This window comes from Oncorhynchus kisutch, unplaced genomic scaffold, assembly GCF_002021735.2.
Source record: "Oncorhynchus kisutch isolate 150728-3 unplaced genomic scaffold, Okis_V2 Okis05a-Okis16b_hom, whole genome shotgun sequence".
NCBI classification, from domain to species: Eukaryota; Metazoa; Chordata; class Actinopteri; order Salmoniformes; family Salmonidae; genus Oncorhynchus; species Oncorhynchus kisutch.
The window spans coordinates 2,449,882-2,476,865 of NW_022261982.1; the positions used below are offsets into that span (position 1 = coordinate 2,449,882).

At 42.1% G+C, this 26,984-nt stretch overlaps 4 protein-coding genes and 1 long non-coding RNA gene across 6 annotated transcripts; 4 read left to right on the forward strand and 1 right to left on the reverse strand.

The window, feature by feature from the left end:
* Window positions 1-789: 789 nt before the first annotated feature.
* LOC109887127 (protein boule-like) lies at window positions 790-7,282 on the forward strand. The gene is made up of 12 exons (XM_031813322.1): window positions 790-1,091; window positions 1,264-1,299; window positions 2,260-2,391; window positions 2,524-2,615; window positions 2,755-2,809; window positions 4,939-5,014; window positions 5,473-5,633; window positions 5,943-6,026; window positions 6,344-6,391; window positions 6,505-6,633; window positions 6,887-6,997; window positions 7,121-7,282. Exons 2-12 carry the CDS (start codon window positions 1,282-1,284, stop codon window positions 7,280-7,282), a joined length of 1,068 nt encoding a protein of 355 aa, XP_031669182.1. The 5' UTR covers window positions 790-1,091; window positions 1,264-1,281.
* Window positions 7,283-7,812: 530 nt separating this feature from the next.
* Window positions 7,813-16,957, forward strand: LOC116359821 (uncharacterized). The gene is made up of 4 exons (XR_004206782.1): window positions 7,813-7,834; window positions 8,066-8,206; window positions 14,820-14,903; window positions 16,855-16,957. It is a non-coding gene; the product is annotated as an uncharacterized LOC116359821 (long non-coding RNA).
* A 1,157-nt stretch (window positions 16,958-18,114) lies between these two features.
* LOC116353009 (gamma-crystallin M2-like) lies at window positions 18,115-19,829 on the forward strand. Of its 2 annotated transcripts, none has more exons than XM_031813609.1 (3): window positions 18,115-18,161; window positions 18,590-18,832; window positions 19,502-19,829. In XM_031813609.1, exons 1-3 carry the CDS (start codon window positions 18,153-18,155, stop codon window positions 19,775-19,777), a joined length of 528 nt encoding a protein of 175 aa, XP_031669469.1. In that variant the 5' UTR covers window positions 18,115-18,152; the 3' UTR covers window positions 19,778-19,829. The 2 variants fall into 2 exon arrangements, with proteins under 2 accessions (XP_031669469.1, XP_031669468.1); XM_031813608.1 differs by having other exon boundaries at window positions 18,116-18,161; window positions 18,590-18,847.
* A 2,992-nt stretch (window positions 19,830-22,821) lies between these two features.
* On the forward strand, window positions 22,822-23,819 carry LOC116359824 (gamma-crystallin M2-like). Its single transcript, XM_031813627.1, has 3 exons — window positions 22,822-22,956; window positions 23,136-23,378; window positions 23,491-23,819. Exons 1-3 carry the CDS (start codon window positions 22,942-22,944, stop codon window positions 23,767-23,769), a joined length of 537 nt encoding a protein of 178 aa, XP_031669487.1. The 5' UTR covers window positions 22,822-22,941; the 3' UTR covers window positions 23,770-23,819.
* A 1,987-nt stretch (window positions 23,820-25,806) lies between these two features.
* Window positions 25,807-26,972, reverse strand: LOC116359825 (gamma-crystallin S-1-like). Its single transcript, XM_031813628.1, has 3 exons — window positions 26,886-26,972; window positions 26,416-26,658; window positions 25,807-26,148 (listed from the first exon to the last, which is right to left on the reverse strand). The coding sequence occupies exons 1-3, from the start codon at window positions 26,892-26,894 to the stop codon at window positions 25,879-25,881; spliced, it is 522 nt and encodes a 173-aa protein (XP_031669488.1). The 5' UTR covers window positions 26,895-26,972; the 3' UTR covers window positions 25,807-25,878.
* Window positions 26,973-26,984: the final 12 nt, after the last annotated feature.

A 26,984-nucleotide genomic window follows, 5' to 3' on the forward strand; every position in this document is an offset into this window, starting at 1 on the left:
TGGTGGTGCTCATGGCTCACAGTTGGCGGTTAAACGATACCGACCTGGTAAGTGCAGCACAGACATTGCAAGCCTGGCGACAGAGTTCTCACAGTGTCTCTTTCTTTCATGGCACTAAACCCTGTCTCTCCCAGGACCGTGGAGAAATGCACGGTTCACCCTCCAGCCTCCCTGGACCTCAATGCTCCCAGGTAGGTAAGCCGAGCACCAGCAACGTGAACAGGTGTGACATTCTGATAGGCCAGGGAACACGACAAAACAAGGTATGGCAATGGTCGTGTTCCTCTGCTCTGACGTAGCTGACACATGCCAGATTTTATAATGCCCGGATAGGTATTTTATGTATCAACTAACCACATCTTATGTTTTAGCATTTTGGTGCAAAACTGCACAGTTGATGACAGGGAAGGCAACCATTGGTTTATGCATGCAGCGTTTGAGCAGAGGAAAGCAACCAATAATAGCACCTGTACGCTTGTACCTTACTGCACAACACCTGCAACATATTAGGCACTAATAGCAATATTGGATGCTTGCACACAAAATCAATTCAATGCTTTCAATAGGCCAATGTAATGTAACGAGTTGAACATGAGCTTTTAAAAATAAAAAAAATGGCAACCAGGCAAGACAGAACCCGGTTGGTACAGAACCCGGTACCAACCATACAGACTCGGGCCATAGTTTTCTTTGTAGAATATTTGTGCCAAAATGTTAATAATACGATAATTACCATGTTCATTCATGCACACTTATTGTAAATGAATGTAGGAATGAACTGAAATTGTTCAATAAAAACGGTTTTCATAAAAAGGGCTTTTCTCCCGCCATCAACGTGGTCATCCGGGACTGGGAAAGTGCCATCTGGACAAGTTGAGGGCGGCAGAGCCTGGAAGAGCGGGAAATAAAACCCAATTAAACTAGCTAGCTAACCTGCGACTGCTCTAAAGTTTCCTACCTTTGACACATGGAGACAAACTAACAATAATCTATAGATACATGTTTCTCTGGTTAAATACAACTATAACAATAGAAATGTAACCCATGTAGCCCACCTATGAATATGAGTGGTTTAGGACGAGCTCAATCTGGTAAGCGCCAGATATTTTCCCTTCGTTCATACTGCAGATAGACTGGTGTTGATGACTGATACAGGCTCTGCTGTCCCTGGCTGTGTGCACCTCCCTCGCAAGGTGCTTTAACTGGAGCTGCCATTGTCTTGCTGAATTATTTGTTTCCACTTTACTTGTTCACGACATCTAGTTAAGCGCGGTGTCTACGATGGAGAACGAAATAACCGTAAGTTACCTTTCACCAGCGTACTAACTTTACTTGCCATCTTGCTAGCTAGCTAAGATGAATATGTTGTAAATATATAATTTTTACAACATATTAATCTTAGCTAGCTAGCTTTTATATATATATATATATATATATATATATATATATGTATATATATATATATATATATATGTTTAGCGAAGTAGCTAAACAGATAAGTGTTGCGTTTGTGTGTCGGTATATTTAATTGTGATTCATGTAACAATGGGTTGCCAATACTACAATTATATAAATGAATGTCATATAACCAGCAAGTTAAAATGTCACTCTTGAATGCTAACGATATTGTCTAGCTATCACTAATGTTAGCTTCCAGTGCATAAAGTTAGCAAGGTCTTTAGTTTAGATAGCTAGCTAGATAAGTTATGTTAACTAGCGTTATTTATGTTCAGTTATATGTCGCTTGATATAGATAATGTATTCCAAACCAGAGTAAGTTATGTTGTAACTCGTTTATTGGTAAATGGTGATTGATCTTGCATGTTTCTCCTGATCGAAAATGTGTTGGCTGACTCTTGTTAGCTTTTAGCTAGCTAACTAGCTAAATTCTCTCTCCTAAACCTTAGCCTAGCATTGTGCAGTTTCTCATGCATTTCAGTGAGCCATATTATAGGCTTTAAAAAGCAAAAGGTCACTCAGGGTTGGCTAGTTATTCCCAGCTCTAGACAAAACAAAAGTGCATCTACAAAGACAACCTCTTTTCAAGCCGCAGTTGTCCCCAAGAATACAGTTGTAGAGACAGTTTGTTTTGAAAGATCAAAGGCTTACAACATACCTTTTGTCTTAAAGATATCAAACAATATTGCTTTGTAAAATAGATCATTTTTGCTACATTATCAGAATTTCTCAGCATTGGTGAGGATGGCCAATCCAGTGATGCTCTTGTTCTGTTTCAAGCTAATCTCAATCTGCACGCAGACCAGCACTCCCTCTCCTCCTCCTGCTCCAGTGTCTCAAGACCCCAGCAACGACACCTCTCCCTCTCACCATGCCCCCCGCTTTGGCACCATCATCCCTAACCGCATCTTTGTGGGAGGCATTGATTTCAAGGTGACTTTTGTCTCTTTCTTTACTTTCATAGGGCCTCCTGGTTTTGTGTTTGCGACCTAACTTGACCTTTTTGCTGCCGCTGCTGCTGCATGTTACTGGACCATGAAAAGGGTGTGTTCTTTTTGTGTGTAGACCAATGAGAGCGACCTGAGACGCTTCTTCTCCCAGCATGGAGCAGTGAAGGAGGTGAAGATAGTGATTGACCGTGCTGGGGTGTCAAAAGGGTGAGTTCAGTTAAACTGTAGATGTTCTGCCCCGCAGACTGGATGACACCTGCAATGATGTTTATTAACTAAAGTATGACAATGGAAATGTAATCCAGGGACACTGTATCATTGCCTTGTGTTTGTGTCCATCCCACAGATATGGCTTTGTTACCTTTGAGACCCAGGAGGATACAGAGAGAATCCTTCATGATGTGAGTAACTTAAAGTACATTCTTTGACAAAAAGGGTTCCAAATGGGTTCTTCGGCAGTCCCCATAGGAGAACCCTTTTTGGTTCCAGGTATAATTATTTTTGGTTACATGTAGAACCCTCTGTGGAAAGGGAACCCTTTTAGGTGCTAGAGGGCACCTTTTTTTCTAAGAGTGTAGAGCCAATATACATACTGTACAGATTAGAGGTCGACCAATTATGATTTTTCAACGCCGATACCGATTATTGGAGGCCCCAAAAAGCCAATAGCGATTAATCAGCCAATTTTTAAAAGTGTATTTGTAATAATGAAAGTTACAACAATACTGAATGAACACTTATTTTAACTTAATATAATACATCAATAAAATCAATCAATATTCTCAAATAAATAATGAAACATGTTCAATTTGGTTTAAATAATGCAAAACCAAAGTGTTGGAGAAGTAAAAGTGCAACATGTGCCATGTAAGAAAGCTAATGTTTGAGTTCCTTGCTCAGAACATGAGAACATATGAAAGTTGGTGGTTCCTTTTAACATGAGACTTCAATATTCCAAGGTAAGAGGTTTTAGGTTGTAGTTAATATAGTATTTATAGGACTATTTCTCTCTATACCATTTGTATTTCATATACCTTTGACTATTGGATGTTCTTATAGGCACTATAGTATTGCCAGTGTAACAGTATAGCTTCCGTCCCTCTCCTCGCCCCTACCTGGGCTCGAACCAGGAACACATCGACAACAGCTACACTCGAAGCAGCGTTACCCTTCGCTCCACAAAAGCCGCGGGGAATAACTACTCCAAGTTTCAGAGCGAGTGACGTTTGAAACGCTATTAGCGCGCACCCCGGTAACTAGCTAGCCATTTCACATCGGTTACTCCAGCCATTAGGATGATAGTCTTGAAGTCATAAACAGTGCTGTGCTTGCGAAGAGCTGCTGGCAAAACGCACGAAAGTGCTGTTTGAATGAATGCTTACAAGCCTGCTGCTGCCTACCATCGCTCAGTCAGACTGCTCTATCAAATCATAGACTTAATTATAACATAACACACAGAAATACGAGCCTTTGGTCATTAATATGGTCGAATCCGTAAACTATCATTTCGAAAACAAAACGTTTATTAATACAGAACCGTTTGGTATTTTATCTAACGGGTGGCTTCCCTAAGTCTAAATATTCTTGTTACATTGCACAACCTTCAATGTTATGTCATAGTAAAATTCTGGCAAATTAGTTCGTAATGAGCCAGGCTGCCCAAACTGTTGCATATACCCTGATTCTGTGTGCAATGAACGCAAGAGAAGTGACACAATTTCACCTGGTTAATATTGCCTGCTAACCTGGATTTCTTTTAGCTAAATATGCAGGTTTAAAAATATATACTTCTGTGTATTGATTTTAAGAAAAGCATTTATGTTTATGGTTAGGTTCACATTGGAGCAACGATACGCACCGCATCGATTATATACAACGCAGGACACGCTAAATAAACTAATATCATCAACCATGTGTAGTTATAACTAGTGATTATGATTGATTGTTTTTTATAAGATAAGTTTAATGCTAGCTAGCAACTTACCTTGGCTTCTACTGCATTCACGTAACAGGCAGTCAGTCTCCTTGTGGAGTGCAACGAGAGGCAGGTGGTTAGAGCGTTGGACTAGTTAACTGTATGGTTGCAAGATTGGATCCCCCGAACTGACAAGGTGAAAATCTGTTGTTCTGCCCCTGAACAAGGCAGTTAACCCACCGTTCCTAGGCCGTTATTGAAAATAAGAATGTGTTCTTAACTGACTTGCCTAGTTAAATAAAGGTATACATTTTATTTTTAATCAGCAAAATCGGCGGCCAAAAATACTGATTTACGGTTGTTATGAAAACTTGAAATCGGCCCTAATTAATCGGCCATTCCGATTAATCGGTCGACCTCTAGTACAGATATGGGATTGAAACGATACAAACCTTATATCTCCTTCTGGAGGACAGCAGCTCAAATTCACATTAGGTTTAGCTCAGTCCATCACCAGTAAAGACATGGTCATAGGTAGTAAATGTTCAGTGTAAAGTGATCTGTCTCAATCTGTACTGGATACCCCCTGTCCCTCTGCCACCACCACATCCCCAGGCTGACAGACTGTGCTTCCGGGACAAGAGGCTCAACATTGGCCAGGCCGTCCGCAAGCAGCAAGTAGGAGGTCACCGTAAGTAACAGAGCACCGTAGAGCAGGGGTAGGCCGGGGTAGGCCACCCTGGTCCCGAAGTGCTTTAACCGACCTGGAAGACCAGGTGTGTTGAATTAAGGCAGTCACTGAACTGATCAATTAGCTAATTTGGTCAGGTGTGGTGCCTAGATTGAACAGAATCCTGCAGCACCTCAGGAACAGGGTTGTCTTCCCATGCTGTAGATGAGTGACAGCTGAAGCAGTAGCATTACATAGTGGTGGAAATTACTTTTTCAACAGGTTTGTAATGCATCATTGACCATTTGAACTATCATACCATATATTGTCTTATCTTGATCGTGGTGGGTGGGGACTCATGTGCTCTTGCACTTGTTGGCTTTAAAAATCTGAATCATCACCTGGGATTGAGTGTCGATAACGTTTGCCTTTGTACATAACCTGGTGGTTGACTTGTGCCTCCTTCCTCCTCCACTCAGCAAACAGCTTCTCTGTGTCCAGCCATACTCCTGCCATGATACCCACCCCCTGTGGAACCATGTACCTCACCACCCCTACGGGGTACCCCTACACCTACCACAACGGAGTGGCTTACTTCCACACCCCAGAGATGAGCCCCTCCACCCCCTACCACTGGCCCGTGAGTCCTATCCTTCACTCAGCCATGTGCTCATGCCACATCTTCCCTGGTGGTGAATGAAATGTGTATTCTACATGAAGATTTGATTTTAACACACAGCAACATGTGAGAATCATAGAGAGACTACTGATCATGTTTCATCCAGGAAACAGACACGACATCCTACAGTGTTTTAGTCATTTTATACAATTCATTGCATTTGATAAAATCTTAAGTTATTGTACATTTGCTTTTTTTGGCGTAAAGATAAATGTTCTTTCGTACATGGCTGGTGTCCCGCATGTTACATGTGCGTCTGTGTCCTTGTAGTCCCGCTCAGTGCCTGGCTCTCCAGTCATGCTGACCCACCAGCCTCCACCCATCTACCAGCAGCCAGCCTACCATCACTACCAGGTCAGAGCAGACTGTCCTGGATCGTCTCACCAACACCATTACAGCTCAGCTGACCAGCCTGATCCCAGATCTGTTTGTGTTCTATAGGCAATGTTGTCCATGACCATAGGAGTTGGCAAGACAGCACAAACAGATCTGGGACCAGGCTAACCGTAGTCACCAGTACAGCATCATAAGACATCCATTGTAAATACTGGTACCTCAGCCAATGACAGCCAAGTCAGCTGTTCAGATGTAATGGTATTGAGGTGTTATCCCAGGAGAAACCTGGTGTACTCCTGGGTACTGATCTGTTTCCTATACTCTGTGTCCTTCAGGCCCCTACACAGTGTCACCCTAGTCACCTGCAATGGAACGTTCCTCAGGTAAGGGAAGGAGATGGGCTTCTGTGCTCTTCATCTCTATGTTTGTGAGTGGGTTTTTATCAGAAGCAAGGTGGATCCTAAATGTCAACTAATTGTGTGTGTGTGTGTGTCAGTCTCCAGTGCCCTCCAGCCCAGTGTTGTACATGCAGCCCTCTGAGCTCCTGTACCAGCCCATGGAGCAGCCCAGTGACGGGGGCTGTGTCCAGCCTGCCATGCCCCTCATAGAGGCCCCCATCCCAGAGGTTGATAACATCCTGACCTGGGTCCTGTTCATTACGCTCAAAACCGAGAAAAAAAAACTACCGTGGTCCAATAAGAAAGGCACATTTGTATTGACTGTTTCAAAATGTTTTGCCACAGTACGACCTACTGAACACAACCATTTTGTACTTACCTCGGTCAGTGTACTATTTCCCATATGCTACTTCATAGCGTTAGCATTAGGTGACAGTTGATGTATAAAACCGTACTCAGTGCTTACTTGTTCTACCATAGCAGCAGTTCATCGACCACATGGTGCAACCAGCCTACAATCACACGTTATCATACTACCCACAAAGTCCAGGGGGGATGACACCTGTGATGATACAGCAAGAACCAGGAAAGGTACCAGTTATAATACCAGTATAAACTTATTATGACATGATAATGCATGCTAGAGAATCATCTTTATTGGTCTGTTGTGATGAAGGATTGTCATGTGTTGTGTCTGTTACGTTCCCCATCTAGGAACAGAAGTTCCACGCCATGAGGCGAGGTTACCCCTCCTCGCCGGCCAGCCTGAAGCCCAGGTACGGCCGCAACCCGCACTACGCCACCTGCGCAAGGAGTACCGCCCAGAAATCACCACTGACCCTCTCCCCTCCGCCTGCCACCGAACCACTCAAGTAGAGTATATCCACGTTTCCCTTTCAGCCAATGAAACGCCCATTTCCTCAGGCAGAAAGACCCACTTCTCTGTCTCCACCCGCTTCTCAATCTCTCCATGACCCTGTCTCCTCCAACCCTTCACAAGCATTATATTATTCAGTCCAGACAACTATGTGCTCGCTGAATGTTCATCTGTTTAGTATAATTTAATAGAATATTGAGAATATGAATCATTTTAGCTACTAAAAAGTACTGTAAGCACTATGATGTAAGTTCTCGTTCTATCACTTCCGGACTGTGAAAAGGTGCATCGTTTCCTCTGGTGTTTTTTGAGAGGAAGACCAGCGGCGGAACCCCTGGCAGGAGTACAACTACCTGCAGCGGGGCAACATGGCAGAGTACAACAGCCTGATGGAGGTCCTCTACTCCCTCATGACTCTGAGCCTGGCGGGCATCCAGGAGGCCAGCTACACGGAGAGGAAGACCAGCGGCAGGACCCTGGCAGGAGTACAACTACCTGCAGCGGGGCAACATGGCAGAGTACAACAGCCGGAGGTCCTCTACTCCCTCAAGGTATGGATGGTGATGCTGATGGAAAATGGAAATGACTTGGCACTGTTAACTTTAATTTGTCTGCGTTTAGTTTTTTAGAATGGGTACAATCAGGGAGAAAATATAGTTTTGAGATTAATTACTTTATTTTTGCTTCATTAAAGCCTTGTAATGCAATTAAGTGTGAGTATATTTTTAGGGAGTTAGGTCTGTTGTGAGGTCTGGCATGTTCAAGTTGCCATTGCGTTGTAGGAGAAGGGGACAGGTAACTCCAGTCTTCTGGCTGAGCCCCGAGTGGCTCTGACCCGTCTCAACCAGCAGGCCAATCAGCTGGCTTTCGACTCGGTCTTCCTGCAGATCAAACATCAACTCTGCCTGGTCTCCACAATGGAGGTGAGTGTGTGCGTGTGTGTGTTGTAGTGTGTATTTATTAAAGAATGACCAGTGGAATTTCATTAGGACCGATGCCAATCTTTGGGGGTCAAGGAGGCCGATGGCTGATATTCAATATCATTACATTTGAAAAAATGTTGGACAAATTTCCATGAGATGCATAAATGCATACATTTTTAAAAAATCAAACTATAAATGTGACTGTTTTTACCAATCTAACTACATAACAATATAATGGTAGTAATTGTATTTGAATGGTAAATCGCTTTATCAACTAGGTAAATTAAGATTGCATAGGACTATTCACAATACAGATGAATGCATATTCAATAGGAGTGTGTGCATGCATTGAGTTATTGAGCTTGTTTTGGCTGATCAGTGAAGTCTATGGTGCTACAGATGACAGACTATGTGTTTGCCTTCCACTTGGGGCTTATATTGGCCTACTGATCACTCCAGCATGTCACGCCTATAGGGAAGGACATCATATATGCACTGCTGTTAGTTTGACAATATGAAATAACATCTATTCAATGCAAATAGGCCCAACGTAACGTCATGATTTGTGATCACGGATGCTTATGAAACTATTTTTGATTTTCCGTGATTTGGAAGAAAAAAATGTTCAGCTGTCTAAACAACTCTGCTGCCAGGACTACATTTTAAACAACTCAATTGGCTAGTTCAACTATGTCAACAAATGGGCGGGTTGTAACTTGTTTCTACTGCTACGATTGGATCGTGCGAGGCCTTAACTTCTCCTCACATCTCTCTCCATCACTCAATTCACTTTGTCCTGTTTACTGCTACTATGAGAACTAGCTCAATGGCCATGACATTTGCTACCAAGCCATAAATGTGTTTTAATATCTAACAAGGAGAGAGAGGGATGGCAAAAAAATATATGTTTACAACAGGAGAATAGCCTACCTGGCTGGCATGAAAATAAACCACGGGAAAAGGTGTTCTCCATTCACTATTCAAGTGCATAGATGACATTGCCTCTGTTTCAATACAGGTGCATGATAATGGTCCATTCTAAATCAAAACGAATTTCACACATGCATATTATTTAGTAGTATATGTAACGTCTAATGGGTGACAATATTAGCCTATCACTTGTGAATGATGGCCAGCATAATAAACAATGCCTTTTTTTGCGACTTGTATGAATCATAGTCGCACACCTCGTGTTGCCTAGCCCATAGGCCTATATGTTTTAATAAGGTTTGTATCACAACTAAAGTGGCCAAATAACTTCTTAAAATTAAGCACATTAATCCGCTTTACAAGGGGTGTAGAGCCGAACATGCTGACCACATTTCTCACGACGCGTGCGTTGCAAAATAAATGTACACAGAGAGGACCTTGTGCATTTCAGGTAAAATAACAACCCAATGTTTATATCCTAGGACACATTAGCTCGCAACAGCAAGCTAGCTAGCTAAATTGCCATAAATGTTTACTTATCGACCTGTCCCCAAATTAATATATTTGGTTCACAGTTCGTTTTGATATTTCAACCTGCCTGTCCTGATCACGTCTGGTGTGGGGGGACAAAATCAACATGTGCATAATCCGCTCGCATCGCTAAATAAATGTACACATACATGTTATTCAATCATTGCACACACTCTGCTCGCGCACGTCAACCAGCGTCTGTGTAGCCAGGTGCTAAAATAGAAATTGGTTCTATTTGTGACACTTGACGTGCTGCAAGTCCCGCCTCTCCCATCTCCTCATTGGTTTGTAGGAGCATATAACCATGTAAGTGATTGAAAGGTGAACTGAGGTCCACACTCCAGTCCAGTTGGTAGTGATAATGCACCTTGAAGTTGGTAGCCAAGCCCCATATAAAGTCCAAAGAAGGAGGAGGAGAGATTACTAGAAACAAACTCGGTTTACCCTTTTATCTGTGGATTAATTGTCGGAGTAGAGGACCTTGTGCATTTCAGGTAAAATAACAACTCAATGTTTGTATCCCAGGACAAATTAGCTCGCAACAGAAAGCTAGCTAGCTAAATTGCCACAAATGTTTAATGCTTTTCGACCTGTGATATAGTTGGTTCAGAGTTCGTTTTGATATTTCAACCTGCGTGTCCTGATCACGTCTGGTATGGGTGGACAAAATCAACGTGCGCACGAGCGGTCTGGTCTGCATGTAGCTGGCATATATAAGCAGCATGTGAGATTCAAGTTCGGGGAAGATTAATTTTCACCATTAAAAATGCACCTTTTAGAATAAAAGCATTACATGCATAATTGCATTTGCGGTCACTTTTGATAATGGTGTTTCCTACTAATGGAACATTTGCGCTTATAACCTACTAACTACCATGTGTGCACTGATGTACTTTTAATGTGAAGAAATAGCCTAATCAACATTTTAAGCTAAACATTCTGATCTGTTGTGTCAGCCACATTGCATAAAAAGTTTTTTTTATGCTAGTGGTTGTATTAATTTGGGATCTATGTTTGGAATATTTCATTCTTGCATAGAATAGGTCGACTTTCGTACTATGGAGGATAGTAGATTGACATAGGCTAGTGCTTTTGCTGTTCGTTAGGCCTACTCATCTTGTTGGCTGATGAAAAGTAAAAGTGATTGGCAGTTCTTCCAATATTTATTATTTCACCTTTATTTAACCAGGTAGGCCAGTTGAGAACAAGTTCTCATTTACAACTGCGGCGTGGCCAAGATAAAGCAAATAACACAGAGTTGCACTTGGATAAACAAACGTACAGTCAATAACACAATATAAAAAATTTATATACAGTGTGTGCAAATGGCGTGAGGAGGTAAGGCAATAAATAGGCCCTAGTAGTGAAGTAATTACAATTTAGCAAATTAACACTGGAGTGATAGATGTGCAGATGATGTGCAAGAAGAAATACGGGTGTGCAAAAGAGCAAAAAAGTAAATTAAAAACAATATGGGGATGATGTAGGTGTTGGATGGACTATTTACAGTTGGGCTGTGTACAGCTGCAGCTATTGGTAAGCTGCTCAGATAGCTGATGCTTAAAGTTAGTGAGAGTTATATGTCTCCTATTTGAGTGATTTTTGCAATTTGTTCCAGTCATTGGCAGCAGAGAACTGGAAGGAAAGGTGGCCAAATGAGGTGTTGGCTTTGGGGATGACCAGTTAGATATACCTGCTGGAGCGCATTCTACAGTTGGTGGGTGTTGTTATGGTGACCAGTGAGCTGAGATAAGGCGGAGCTTTACCTAGCAAAGACTTATAGATGAATATCTTCAATATGCACCTCTGAATTGGATAAGGACACGCGCAGTTGCATCACGGATGTGTCTGTCTTAACTTGTAGCCTGTGAGAAAGACCTGACCAGTGACAGAGCCGAGACAATTCAGATTGCGCAGCACACTCATAGAGAAGGGCACAACGCAGAACTCCGGGCCACAAAAAGCATGGATTTTTTTAGGGTGCATTATAGCCACAAAGGGGATGCCGCAGTGAAATTCGAGGTATTATCAAGTGCTTGTCAAATTGTGAATGAGAGACTGATAGTGTGTACAGCCTGCGAAAAAAAAAAACAAGCAGAGTTCATGCAACTTTTTTTCAAATCCTCATTAGTCTCATGCAGCCTTACAATGTATTAAATCTCAAAACATATAGCCCAATGTTTGTAGAACAACTAAAGTTACATTAATAATAACTCTAAATAAGCATATAGCAGTACCTATTTCTTTTTAACCGCTCAACACCGAGTAGAGACACATGTGCGCCCTCCCTCCAATCGTTTGAAGAATTTCAAAAAATATTTTACTCAGTTTTGTTCATTTGAATTCTTCATACTATAAAATAATGCCACGGAATTATAAACAAATCTTGTCTGCTAAATAAACTAGTATATCCGACAGCCATTTGGCATAGCCACATCAGGCCCTAACATAAGCACAACTGAGTGTGCTTTTCTGTTCTTCTGAAATAGTCTACATTTTCTTCATATCATGCTTCTTTAGACCTGTCTAAAATAAAATAAAGAATGTATTTATTTATTATGGTGTAGGCTATATTACATGGATTTATTTTTAAATGGCTTGTAGGCTATGTGTGGAAGCCAGGAGATGCTAAATATGTTCGTTAATTAACTTTCAACTACTGTGAGACCGGCAGTTATTTGCTTGACAATCACCGGCTGATAAAATTTTGTGACCGCCACAGCCCTAAAAGTGCTAACTGCAAAATTTGTTAGGGGAGGAATAATGCTCTGGCGCTGTGTTTTCATTGTTCGGGCTAGGCCCCTTCGTTTCAGTGAAGGGAAATCTTAATGCTACAGCATGACATTCGAGACAATTCTGTGCTTCCAACTTTGTGGCAACAGTTTGGGAGAAGACTCTTTTTTTCAGCATGACAATGCCCCCATGCACAAAGCGAGGTCCATACAGAAAGTGTTTGTTGAGATCAGTATGGAAGAACTTGACTGGCCTGCACAGATCCCTGACCTAAACCCCATGGAACACCTTTGGGATGAATTGGTACGCCGACTGCGAGCCAGGCCTAATCACCCAACATCAGTGCCTCAATAATGCCCTTATGGCTAACTGGACGCAAGTCACTGCAGCAGTGTTCCAACAGCTAGTGGAAAGGCTTCCCAGAAGAGTGGAGGCTGTTGTTGCTGCAAAGGAGGGGGGGGGGGTAACTCCATATTAATGCCCATGATTTTGGAATGAGATGTTCAACCAGCAGGTGTCCACATAGCTATACTACTTTACCAAAACTATCTGCTTAGCTAGCTTGCTTATTGCATGCATTTCCGTGCACATCGACACAAGCCTTATTATTAGTGAAATAACTAAACTAATATTTGCAACAGGAGTTTGATTTTGGTCAATTCATCCATTTCTCAATACTGCATCTTTCTTGGAGAATGAGCTAGCTTACCGTTGCTGATTTTCCTTGGCATTGTGGCTTGTGGCTTGCTCAAGCAATGAGTGGTGGCTGGCATAGCAGCAGCAGCTTTGCTATGTAGAGGGACTATCGGCAAAGATAGAATCGGCTCAGACGATTATCGGTCGTTCTCTAGTGTGTACTGTATGTGCGCAACAGTGACAGTGTTTCTGTATGTAAACGTTTGGAAGAAAAAGTATGTGAACCCTTTAGAATGACTTGGATTTCTGCATAAATTGGTCATAACATTTTATCTGATCTTCATCGAAGTCACAACAATAGACACAAACACAGTCTGCTTAAACTAATAAAACACAAACAATTAGAATTGTTCATGTCTTTATTGAACACACCGTGTAAACATTCACAGTGAAAAGTTGGAAAAAGTATGGGAACCCTTGGATTTAGCAGCAATAACCTCAACCAAATGTTTTCTGTAGTTGCAGATCAGACCTGCACAACGGTCAGGAGAAATTTTGGACCATTCCTCTTTACAAAACTGTTTCAGTTCCACAATATTCTTGGGATGTCTGGTGTGAACCGCTCGAAGTCATGCCACAGCATCTCAATCGGGTTGAGGTCAGGACTGACTGGACCACTCCAGAAAATGTATTTTCTTCTGTTCAAGCCATTCTGTTGTTGAGTTACTTCTGTCTTTTGGGTTGTTGTCCTGTTGCATCACCAACTTCTGTTGCGCATCAATTGGCTGGCAGACAGCCTTACATTCTCCTGCAAAATGTTGTGATAAACTTGGCAATTCATTTTTCCATCGCAAGCTGTCTAGGCCCTGAGGCAGCAAAGCATCCCTAAACCATGGTGCTCCCTCCACCATAGTTTACATTTGGGATGAGGTTTTGATGTTGGTGTGTTGTGCCTTCTCCACACACAGTGTTCTATGTACCTTCCAAACAACACAACTTTAGTTTCATCTATCCACAGAATATTTTGGAACATCCAGGTGCTCTTTTGCAAACTTCAGACTTGCAATGTTTGTTTTTTTGACAGCAGTGGCTTCTTCCATGGTGTCCTCCCATGAACACCATTCTTGTGTAGTGTTTTACGTATTGTACACTCGTCAGATGTTAGCATGTTCCAGAGATTTCTGTACATCTTTAGCTGACACTCTAGGATTCTTCGTAACCTCATTGAGCAGTCATCTTTGCAGGATGGCCACTCCTAGGGAGAGTAGCAACAGTGCTGAAATTTCTCCATTTATGGACAATTTGTCTTACCATGAGCTGACTTTTAGAGATACTTTAGTTACCCTTTCTAGCTTCATGCAAGGCAACCATTCTTAACCTTAGGTCTTCTGAGATCTTTTGTTCAAGGCGAGGCGTTCACATCAGGCAATGCTTCTTGTGAATAGCAAACTTAAATTTTGTGAGTTTTTTTATGGGGCAGGGCAGCTCTAACCAAAATCTCCAATCTCGTCTCATTGATTCGACTCCAGGTTAGTTGACTCCTGACTCCAATTATCTTTGGAGAAATTATTAGCGTAGGGGTTCATTCCAACCTAAACTGTGAATGTTTAAATGATCTATTCAATATAGACAAGAAAAATACAATAATTTGTGTTATTAGTTTAAGAACACTGTGTTTGTCTATTGTTGTGACTTAGATCAGATAATATTTGTGCAGAACTCCAGGGTTCACGTACTTTTTCTTGCCACTGTATGTTCCATATTGTACCATGGCTGTTATCAGAGCCGAGATGCAGGAGGTTTTGGAGAGAGCTATGCTGAAGACCTGCCTACCTTCAGCTTGTCCCCACAGGAGTACATCACCAATGTAAGTTTTTCCTGCTATGAGCTCAACATCTACAGGCTAATTCAAATCAAAGAGTAAAATATTATGTTTTATATGTATTGTCATGACTCTCTAGCCTTTATGAGGATCAGATCAGCCTTGCACATGGCTGACAGATAGCTAGACCCCCCCCCCCTCCCACAGGATAGTAGAGGGGGGAGTTGAGCCAGTTTTATGACTTAATAGCCAGTCATAAATAGTTGGCACAAACTCGCCCTCTGGCTCTCTAGTATGGGAAGGCAAAAATCTCTTTGTTCCAGAGACTTTTGCCGCCAAAAACTTTTTTCTCCAAGAGAATGTACTTTGGAACAATATTCATAAGATATGAATATTAAGAATGGTCTGTGGGGATTTAAAGAATAATCCTGTCATGTTGTCTCCTTTTGTGATGTCAATAAAAACTATACAACGGAAATACTGTAATTGGGAAGTAAACACATTCTAGCTGTAAAATTTCCATCCAATAGGATGTTAATACAAAACTAAGAACGATAAAACTATTTTTGAAAAGATAGACATGTGATTTAAACTTCTAATGAGATAATGGTTTTCATGTCCGTTGCACACTAAGCCATGCCCCTAATGAGGTCAGAAGAGCATGTCAGTGTGAATGAACAGCCTTTCCGACCAGAGTGATTAAAAGGACTCACTAAGAATTAACATATCAGACCAAAAACATGCCGGGTTGCTGCTGCCGTGTAAAGTGGTCGGGAGCCTGAACCTGAATAATCAACCTTGAGACCACTAGGAGACCAGCCTGACAGAGCGTAAGCTGAGCGTTACTAATGGTTAAAACTACAAGACCAGACCGTGTGGAGCGGTGGCTACACGGCCGAAAATGGTGAGACCCGTACATTGCAGGGTTACTACTGCCGTGTAAAGTGGTTGGGCGCTGTACCCTGAATAATCAACCATTGATACCAAAAGACGTGAGACGTTAGTCTACAAGATGAAATGGTGAGAATCTGGAGCTCTCCACTTCAACACTAGAAGAGAAGATAACCTCACCTAGGAGACCAGACGCATTCACAGTCTGCAGCTGTGCATGTAAAAGTTCACCAAGAACTTTGACTAAAGACACAAGTTGGGAAGGAGAATCCCCACAGACCATTGGTACATCTGAAGTATCTGTCTAACAACCACCACTACCAGAGAAGCTCTACAAAGATGGACATTGTGACCTCTGGTGGACCACCATAGCCTTACATATAGCCATTACCCATAGACGGATTGATTGGTTTCAGTGGATAGATGACGATCAGGGACAGCTTTGTGTAAATATATTGCATTTCTAATCCGAATGAGCGGTGGTTAGGGTGCTAAGTATAAATATTTCCGTGAGTGTAGCTTCCAAATGTATCCAAGTGTTGTACCCCTCCCTCTCCATATGTGTAACAAGCTGTCATATCTTGTCAGTCCACTAGGGACTTTTATCTCATCTAAGTGTGTATGTGTATTCTGTTGTTATTTGGTTAGTTAATAAATAAATGATTAAATCAATGTGTAGTACTGGATATTCAGAAGGGCTAGGGTTCTTGCGGATCCAAGGATTATGCGCTGTTCAGAATGAGACAGGTAATAATGATTAAGTGACTGTTATTGATGTAAAAGAGATCTATACATCTTTAGTTTGTCGGGAGATAGTAACTCGTTAAACAACTTTTCCCGTGGTGCCCCAAATTCCTAATTAGTTAATTGTTACATGATTATTTTAACAATTAAACATAGTTAGTTGATACAATAAATAAGTTATCAGATTAAAGATTGTGATGCCACTACAGTATTATGTAATACATAGCCTGACTTTAGAAAACAATAGTGGGGTTTTCTATTGGAAATGTTCACAGTTAGTGTTACTATAGTACCATGAATGTTCAGGCTAGCAGACATGAGTGTGTTAAGGTGGCTAACTGCCTGTGTTTCTCCCTGACAGATAGGACAGTACATCATGTCTCTGCCGCTCCACTTGGAGCCCTTTGTGGCGCAAGAGGACCCGGCACTGGAATTGGCTCTGCATGCAGGCAAACTGCCCTTCCTCCTGAGCAAGGTGACTGTCTCCTTTCATTTGATTTATTAATACTGTTGAGTCTTTTTAAATTCACAGGCCACACTGCTGACCACCAGTCCTGTGACAGTATCTGATGCAGTAGAGGCTATATTATTATCATTATGTGTTGTTCCATAACAGATACTCCTATCCTCCATAGTATATTGTTCCCCTGTCAGACACTCTTCCCCCAATAATACCATAAGCCCCATAAGCCTTTTTGTGGCTGCAGTAGCCCCCTGTAGGATCAGGCATTTCCACAGGATACCCTGTTTGTAAATATTCACTGATTCTCCATTAGCTTACTCTCAATGACAATGTTCCATGTTCTATAGTCCATTCTATCCTCACAATGCATTATATGTTATGATCAAGCTGTTTATACTCTGTTATAATACTGTTCTACCCTGAAACAATAACGTTGTGGCTGGACGGAATCTGAGAGTTTCTGCTCCTTCCTATGTTCCATATTCTACTCCATACAGAGAAGCTTCTCTAACAGGCCTCCATGTTATTTCTAGAATGAGTGTGTACCTGCAGATTGTTCTATACCATAGTGTTGTGATGGTCCTATACCATAGTGTTGTGATGGTCCTATACTGTAGTGTTGTGATGGTCCTATACTGTAGTGTTGTGATGGTTCTATACTGTAGTGTTGTGATGGTCCTATACTGTAGTGTTGTGATGGTCCTATACTGTAGTGTTGTGATGGTCCTATACTGTAGTGTTGTGATGGTCTGATACTGTAGTGTTGTGATGGTCCTATACTGTAGTGTTGTGATGGTCCTATACTGTAGTGTTGTGATGACTTTAAGAGAATGAATGAGGGCCTGCAGATACTGTAGCACTGTGATGATGCATTCCAAACAGTAAACGTGTCCCTTATTGTGGATTACTGGATAATAAAATGTATTTTGGTAGACGTACAGTATCAAAAGGGTCGTGGTCCACGGCACGTGGGTCAATAATGTGCAGGGCTAGGACATCTGCATTGATGAATCAGGGGTTTTATCTGTATGGACAGGATCAAGGCCTTGGCAGCATCTCAATGCCACCAAATCCCTGCTCATTAAAATAACAAAACCTCTGATCCGGCAACCTTTGATTGAGTTTTATAAAAGAGGCTCGTGGCCCTCTGTCCTGGATATTACATTGAGGAAGAGTGCTCTAACAACAGCCCAGACATGAGTAAGGTAAGGCAGACCAGTTTTTCTCTAGCTAGTTGGCACTACTGTATACAGCTCTCTGGGTCTGTGCTTGTTTTTTATGGACTTTAAAGCTGATTGGAAAGAAACTGGTTGATTGATCAACACAGTAATGTCATAGTGCTGCCATGAAAAATAATCCAGAGGTAAGTTTTATAGTGTTTGGTAATGAAAATGATCATTGATCTCTGTTTTACTGGTAGACAAGTTGTAGAATACCAACAGTGTAGTAGCCTATAACAGGAGACCTTTAAACAGGAGACAAACTTGTACCTAATTGTTGGTTCAGAGAAGGCAGTATATTTAGAAAATGTGTTTTTATATCAGGAAGTGTACTTTTATTTGAAATGCAGTAAAATGAAAGAAAAAAACCTGATGTTAACATTTCCCTCCGACCTTCGACCCTGGCTGTGTAGATCACTTTCTACGAGGATAAAACTTCCAGGGTCGCTCCTATGAGTGCGACACGGAACTGCCCCGATGTGCACCCCCATTTCAGCCGCTGCAACTCCATCAAGGTAGATAGCGGCTGCTGGGTGCTGTACGAGAGGCCCAACTATGCAGGCTACCAGTATGTACTGACCAGGGGAGAGTTCCCAGAATATCAGCGCTGGATGGGCTACAGCGACACCATTCGCTCCTGCCGTACCTTTTCTTATGTGAGTAGCCGGGAGGTGAGAGAAGATGGGTTTTGATGTGTGGTTTGTTCATGGCTCAATCTGTATTGTAGTAATGCATTGTGGGTATTTATCAGTGTATACTTGTTCACTCAACTGGTGGTTTTAGGACAGGTTGCCTTAATACAGACGAAGCCTAGTCCTGGACTAAAAAGCACTTTCAGTGGAGATTTTCCATAGATTTTTGTCCACGACTTGGCCTCATCTGTGTCCGGGAATCCGGCCCATAGTTTTATAAGCACAACACATGAGTCTGTGAATGGTTGGGAGATAACCAGACCACGTAAAGGTCTGAAGGTACATGTCAAATCATGTCAAATAAAGCAAACTGACTCTATGACTCGCCTAGAGGAGGAGAGTCAATGGTTGGATGGATGGAAGCCCATAATCTTGGGTTCCTTCAAGAGACATTTCAAACTACCTTTGTGACTGTCATGACCCCTGGCCTATGTTAGCACACTGCGACCTCCCCAATTGTGATATCCCACTTCTGACACCAAATGTGGTGTTTGGCTACATTAGCATTTTGACTTCCCTGTGTTAACCTAAGGCCCGCTGAAACATGTCACTGGTTACCTGTGATTCCCCATGCCCCCCAAGTGACCTGTGTTTTGCCAGTGTTACCTCTCCTGTACCTCTCTGTCCGAGCAGGCCAGCGGCAGTCCCTACCGCATGAGAATCTACGAGAGGCCAGACTTCCAGGGACAGATGATGGAGTTCGGCGAGGACTGTGACTCCGTCCAGGACCGTTTCCGTAGCCGTGACATCTACTCCGCCAACGTCATGGATGGCTACTGGACCCTCTACGAGCATCCCAACTACAGGGGGCGCCAGTACTTTATGAGGCCCGGCGAGTACAGGAAGTTCAGCGAATGGGGAGCCACCTGTGCCACCACAGGCTCCTTCCGTAGGATCACCGACTTTTAGGCTCAACGTCCTCTCCACTCTGACCAGTCAATAAAACGATTGTTTAAATAAGCTTGCTGTTGATATTTCCATTTCAGTGTTTCTGATTAAGTGATTGATATTAATTGATGACGGCAGGGTAGCCTAGTGGTTAGAGCGTTGGACTAGTAACCAGAAGGTTGCAAGTTCAAACCTCCAAGCTGACAAGGTACAAATCTGTCGTTCTGCCCCTGAACAGGCAGTTAACCCACTGTTCCAAGGCCGTCATTGAAAATAAGAATTTGTTCTTAACTGACTTGCCTGGTTAAATAAAGGTAAAATAAAAAAATAAAAAATAAAAAATGTATGATATTTGGGGTCTGTGTTTGTGCCTTTAGCTGAAATGGAGGACAAAGCTCAATATATTGAGCAAGAGGCACATGTTGTACATGTGGGTCTAAACAGGTCTACATAAGAGGATGTAAATATATAGTTGAAATGTTGCACATTTAACATTAAAGTGTTGAATCATATGACATTAAGCAGACCATGTTCAGGATCGAGTTTCTATCTCACTCACTCTACATGCTTCTTTGACACAGAGTCACTGGGACACAAAGGGCCACACAGTTGAAACTTACCTCCACGTTGGCAAAGTTCCCAAAACAGAGATCCTGAAGATCTTTTCATACCTGCTAGTGTAAGCTTCCACCTTATGCAATATAACAGAAATCCTATTGGTTACTAGGCCCTGTCAGTCAAAGTATATAGAAGCAAATATTAATGTCAGTAACGTAGTAATAATATTCCAGGGACTTCAGGGTGTATAGACGGGCCTACATTGTCACTGTGGCTTTTTGTCAATAAAATTACACTTTTATTAGTCATGTTTAAGGACCACCTTAAAGTGCTATCAAAACTAGCTTAAAGTGCTGTCAGAAGTGAAAATATTTTAATTATGATGTGAATCACATTGTTACTAATAAGATAATACATCAAATATTTTCTATGTCTGGTTAGATCAGTTATGTTACAGTTATGTATACTGAACAAAAATATAAACGCAACATCCAACAATTTTACTAAGTTACAGTTCATGTAAGGAAATTACTCAATTTAAATAAATTCATTAGGCCCTAATCTATGGATTTCACATGACTGGGCAGGGGTGCATAGGAGGGCATAGGCCCACCCACTTGGGAGCCAGGCCCACCCACTTGGCAGCCAGGCCCACCCACTTGGGAGCCAGGACCAGCCAATCAGAATAAGTTTTTCCACACAAAAGTCCTTTATTACAGACATAAATACTCCTCAGCATCTGTGGCATTGTGTTGTGTGACAAAACTGCACATTTTAAAGTGTCATTTTATTGTCCCCATCATAAGGTGCACCTGTGTAATGATCATGCTGTTTAATCAGCTTCTTGATGTCACACCTCAGGTGAATGTATTTTCTTGGCAAATGAGAAATGCTCACTAACAGAGATGTAAACAAATTGGTGCACAACATTTGAGAGAAATAAAGTTTTGTGCATAAGAAACATTTCTGGGATTTTTTATTTCAGCTCATGAAACATGGGACCAACACTTTTACATGAAGCGTTTATATTTTTGTTCAGTGTATATGCATTTCTGAGAAGAAAAATATTGTACAAGCAAAACCTGTAAAAAATATCTGTTTGACATGACCAATCCTGATCACTCCTGGGTTTGCAGGTAGCCTAGTGGTTAGAGCATTAAGCCAGTAACTGAAAGGTTGCTGGATCAAATCCCTGAGCTGACAAGTTAAACATCAGTTGTTCTTCCCCTGAACAAGGCAGTTAACCCACTGTTCCTAAGCTGTCATTGTAAATACGAATTTGTTCTTAACTGGCTTGGCTAGTTCAATAAAAAAAAGGGTCTCCTGATTGCCTTTTTTCACACAATTAATGAATTGGTTAAATAAAATAATAAATTATTTATTATTCATTTATAGGGGACAATGCACATGAATCAACATCAATATTACAACAATGCAACATCCATGTAAATGTGCCGGGGTTAGCCAAAAGATCATGTGCACCCGTAGTCCCAGGACAGCCAAGGACAATTACACAGTCACAATACACATACTCACTAAAACAATACAACATACCAAGACATCACATCCAATAATATATCATTCTAACAACAACATCATCACTATCATCAACTGTCGTCTTAACCACAGATAACTCATGTGTAGAGCTTTGGGTAGATTTTAACCATCAGTTATCCTGATGTCCCTGATGGTTTTTCCTAGATGCTTGGCTACTGCTACTGCTGTTACACAACACTGACATGATGCTGCCTCTGTGACTGACTGGCATTCGAATCCGGGTCCCCCTGCGCACCACAAAGACTGTATTAGCCCACTGAGCTAACGCCTTTAGTTTGGGGAGCTAACGCAAGTCTTCAGGTCTCCGACAAGGTTACTCATCACGTCACCGTTCACTGACCATCGGTATCACATTGACGTTTATTTTCAAATCCGGATCAGTATGAAAATGAAGTATTTCCTCTCAAAGTGAATTACCACAGTTTTTTACTGCTAATGACACCATGGCAATATTGTTGTCCATTATGTCTGTAAACATGATATAGGATTACATAAATGCATATTCATATAGTCAGATATTTTGTTCGCCCACAATACACAGACCTTTAAGTATAGAACAGAACAATGAATGTGTGGGGCCAAACAACAGTTCATCACATCATTTACAGTAACGTCAGCGTTTTCAGAGTGCATGCCTACATCTAGAAGTAAGAAACATATTCTGTGGCTCATTCTCACGGATTCAATCCCAGAAAGGCATTTTATAAGCTGTTACATTTGCAGAATTGTGCATAAAAGGACACAATTGAAATTGACGGTGTTTGTGAATTACAATGATATGCTAAATGTCTGGTTGAGTTGTTTTGCTGATGCTAAGCCCAGCCACGCACCAGATCTCCAGTATACAGTAGTGTTTTCTGACAATAGTGATGAACGTGTGAAAACTGGCCAACAACAATAACTCGCCACACAATAAGGCATGGCTATACATAAACAGATTTGTGTGCTAACTCCAGATCACGATTTGAATGACAATACTTTATGCTGCGCAATCACACAGCTGCTTTTTATAAAAGGAGAGAGGCACAGAAAGAGTGACCATTGACTGTCTATCTGCCCCTCACGCAACCATGACAATGGGAAAGGTAAGTCAGGCACCCACCTGATTTCATATGACTAGTTTTATAGTATAACTGGAAAAAAACATCAAACATTTTGTTTTGTCCACCATATAATGACCACAACATTGAAAAAAATACATCAGTTCAATAGACGTAAGATTTTTTAAAATTATGCTTTAAAATGTTTACACTCCCCTTTGCAGATCATCTTCTATGAGGACAGGAATTTCCAGGGTCGGCACCATGAGTGCATGAGCGACTGTGCCGACCTGCACTCCTACTTCAACCGCTGCAACTCTATCAAGGTGGAGAGTGGCATGTTCATGGTCTACGAGAGGCCCAACTACACTGGCCACCAGTACTTCCTGAGGAGAGGAGAGTACAATGACAACCAACGCATGATTGGCATCAATGACTGTATCAGGTCCTGCCGCATGATCCCCATGGTAAACCCAGTGTAGATGCCTCAAACACAGGGCTACGCTCATCACTAATAATTGACCTCTAATTTGTAGTAATGTAAAAACCCAATATGACCTCTCTTTCATCGTCCTGTAGCACCGCGGCTCCTACAGGATGAGGCTGTACGATCGCCCCGACATGAGTGGCCAGATGCAGGAGCTGAACGACGACTGTCCCAATGTCCAGGACCGCTTCCGTATGTCCGACATCAACTCCTGCAACGTGATGGACGGCCATTGGCTCATGTACGACCAGCCCAACTACAAGGGCAGACAGTACTACCTGAAGCCTGGCGAGTATCGCAGACCCAGCGACTGGGGAGGCCTGAGCCCCAGGATCGGATCCCTCAGACGGATCTCTGACTCCAACAACTAAAAGTTCTATGTTCCATGTCTGTTCTCAATAAAGCTGCATGTTCAACCAAACAGTGTGTCTCCAAACAGTGTGTCTCCAAACAGTGTGTGTCTCCAAACAGTATGTGTCTCCAAACAGTGTGTGTCTCCAAACAGTGTGTCTCCAAACAGTGTGTCTCCAAACAGTATGTGTCTCCAAACAGTATGTCTCCAAACAGTATGTCTCCAAACAGTATGTGTCTCCAAACAGTATGTGTCTCCAAACAGTATGTGTCTCCAAACAGTGTGTGTCTCCAAACAGTATGTCTCCAAACAGTATGTGTCTCCAAACAGTGTGTCTCCAAACAGTGTGTGTCTCCAAACAGTGTGTGTCTCCAAACAGTATGTCTCCAAACAGTATGTGTCTCCAAACAGTGTGTGTCTCCAAACAGTATGTCTCCAAACAGTATGTGTCTCCAAACAGTGTGTGTCTCCAAACAGTGTGTGTCTCCAAACAGTATGTCTCCAAACAGTATGTGTCTCCAAACAGTGTGTGTCTCCAAACAGTATGTCTCCAAACAGTATGTGTCTCCAAACAGTATGTGTCTCCAAACAGTGTGTGTCTCCAAACAGTATGTCTCCAAACAGTATGTGTCTCCAAACAGTATGTGTCTCCAAACAGTGTCTCCAAACAGTATGTGTCTCCAAACAGTATGTGTCTCCAAACAGTGTCTCCAAACAGTGTCTCCAAACAGTGTGTCTCCAAACAGTGTGTCTCCAAACAGTATGTGTCTCCAAACAGTGTGTCTCCAAACAGTATGTGTCTCCAAACAGTATGTGTCTCCAAACAGTATGTGTCTCCAAACAGTATGTGTCTCCAAACAGTATGTCTCCAAACAGTATGTGTCTCCAAACAGTGTGTGTCTACAAACAGTATGTGTCTCCAAACAGTGAACACTTGTGCAGGTGCTTCTAGAACCATCCACAGAACACAGAGGGATTTGTATTCAATATTTAGTGTTACAGTATCATGCACTTTAACGGCATTGTATAACAATAAATGTACGCATATGCATGGTAGAGTACGCTGGTGGGAGGAACTATAGGAGGACGGGCTACGCTGGTGGGAGGAACTATAGGAGGACGGGCTACGCTGGTGGGAGGAACTATAGGAGGACGGGCTACGCTGGTGGGAGGAACTATAGGAGGACGGGCTACGCTGGTGGGAGGAACTATAGGAGGACGGGCTCATCATAATGGCTGGAATGGAACCAATGGAACGGCTTGAAACGCACTGTTTTCATGTGATTGATACCGTTCCAATGATTCCATTCAAGCCATTACAACATGGAAGACGGTTCAAAAATACAACGTTAACATCATCAGATGCACCTGATCATCATCAGATGCACTTATGTTGCAATATAATCAATTCCCATTCTGTAACTCAAGTTCTTCAATCAACAGTGCTGACTATGAGTTGCCCAGACATTTCCCTATTGTATCATGAATGAAAATATTAGCAGATTCTGCTGAGTACAGATGTAGGATCTTAAATTGAGCCAGTTTGCTACAGCATGAAAATAATCCTGCAGCAACAGGAAATGTGAATTATTATGTGGATTATAATTAATGGGATTGGGGTTGATACATTTTTCGTAAGGGTAAATACGTCTGAAATGTCAAAGTGGTAATGACAAACTTCAGAAGCCTTTTTTAATGCATTGCAGGAAAGTTCACCAGAAACAGGGTGATCAAATTAGGATCCTACATCTGTAACACATTACACAAATGTGAGTGCAAAGCAAAATATGTAAGGTATTCATTTCATATAATTCTCAAATTGTCATGAACAGCCTGTTCATGACAATAACCAATAAATACAAATATTTGATGTGATATTTAGGGTACACACATGGTCTATTCTAGGTCGATTCACTCCACAGTTTCACTCAGTAAACCACGGTAATATGGGAGTTAATTCATGGTAAAACCTTTTAAAAGTTCAACCAACCTAACAGATACATTTGCATATTCATTCTTTCTCCGTGGTTTAAAATACAAAAGGCAGGAAAAAAGGCTCTGTGTGGATGGATTTATTTCAACATGATTTCCCATTGGTCATTGATTCAAGAGTCATACATTCAGCTTCTTACATATCAATATGTCTGATGGAACCCACTCTGGCGCTCATGCTTCCCCACTCGTTGTATCTCCTGTACTCTCCCGGGGTCAGCAGGTACTGGCGCCCCCTGTAGTTGGGGTGCTCATACAAAAGCCAGGAGCCCTCCATCACATTGCAAGAGTAGATGTCATTGTAATGGAAGCGCTCGTAGAGGTTGGGGCAGTCGTCTGTCAACTCCGTCATCTGTCCTCCGAACTCGGAGCGCTCGAAGATTCTCATACGGTGAGATCCCTGGTGCTGTGGATACAGAGAAAAATATGTGGTAGACTACGTCCAACCTCAGAGTCAGTGGAGGCTGGTGGAGGGAGAAATGGGAAGGATAATAAGCCTGTCCTCCCCATTTCTTTCTCCACCAGCCTGCACTGCTCAGAATCCAGCAGTTCATTTCCTGTAGTTTTGGGATCAAACTACAAAGGTCCAGAAGTCCCTGTAATACTTTAGAATCCCTCCAATACTTCAGAGTTAACGGGATCTCTTTAACCTCTTCCTTAATCTGTCTCTTACCTGGGGGATCATGCGGCAGGACCTGACGCAGTCATTGAAGCCCATCCAACGCTGGTAGTCGGAGAACTCGCCTTCCTTCAGGAAGTACTGATAGCCCATGTAGCTGGGCCTCTCGTACACCATCCAGTTGCCGCTCTCCACCTTGATGGAGTTGCAGCGGCGAAAGTGGGCATGTAGGTCAGAGCATTCTCCACCGCACTCATAAGAGTGACCCTGGAAGTTTCTGTCTTCGTAGAAAATGATCTAAAAAACAGATCAATTGAGGTGTTTTATTGTGTAAGACCAGATCTCTTCCCCGGCAGAAAGCCCCAAGATTTAGAATTATTTTGTAATATTGTACAGACTAAAATTCCTGATCAGAGGCACACATTACCTTTAATGAATCTCATCCCCTTTTATTGATTTCAGTAGAATAATCTATGAAGGAATGCAGAGGCACAACATATGCATAGCATAAAAACCAGCCTTACCTTTCCCATTGTGAAGGTTAACTTTGGTCTCACTGGCACTCAGCAAGGGTTGGGAGGTGCGTCCTCTCTTTATAATCCATGGATCAACGGCAGTATTGT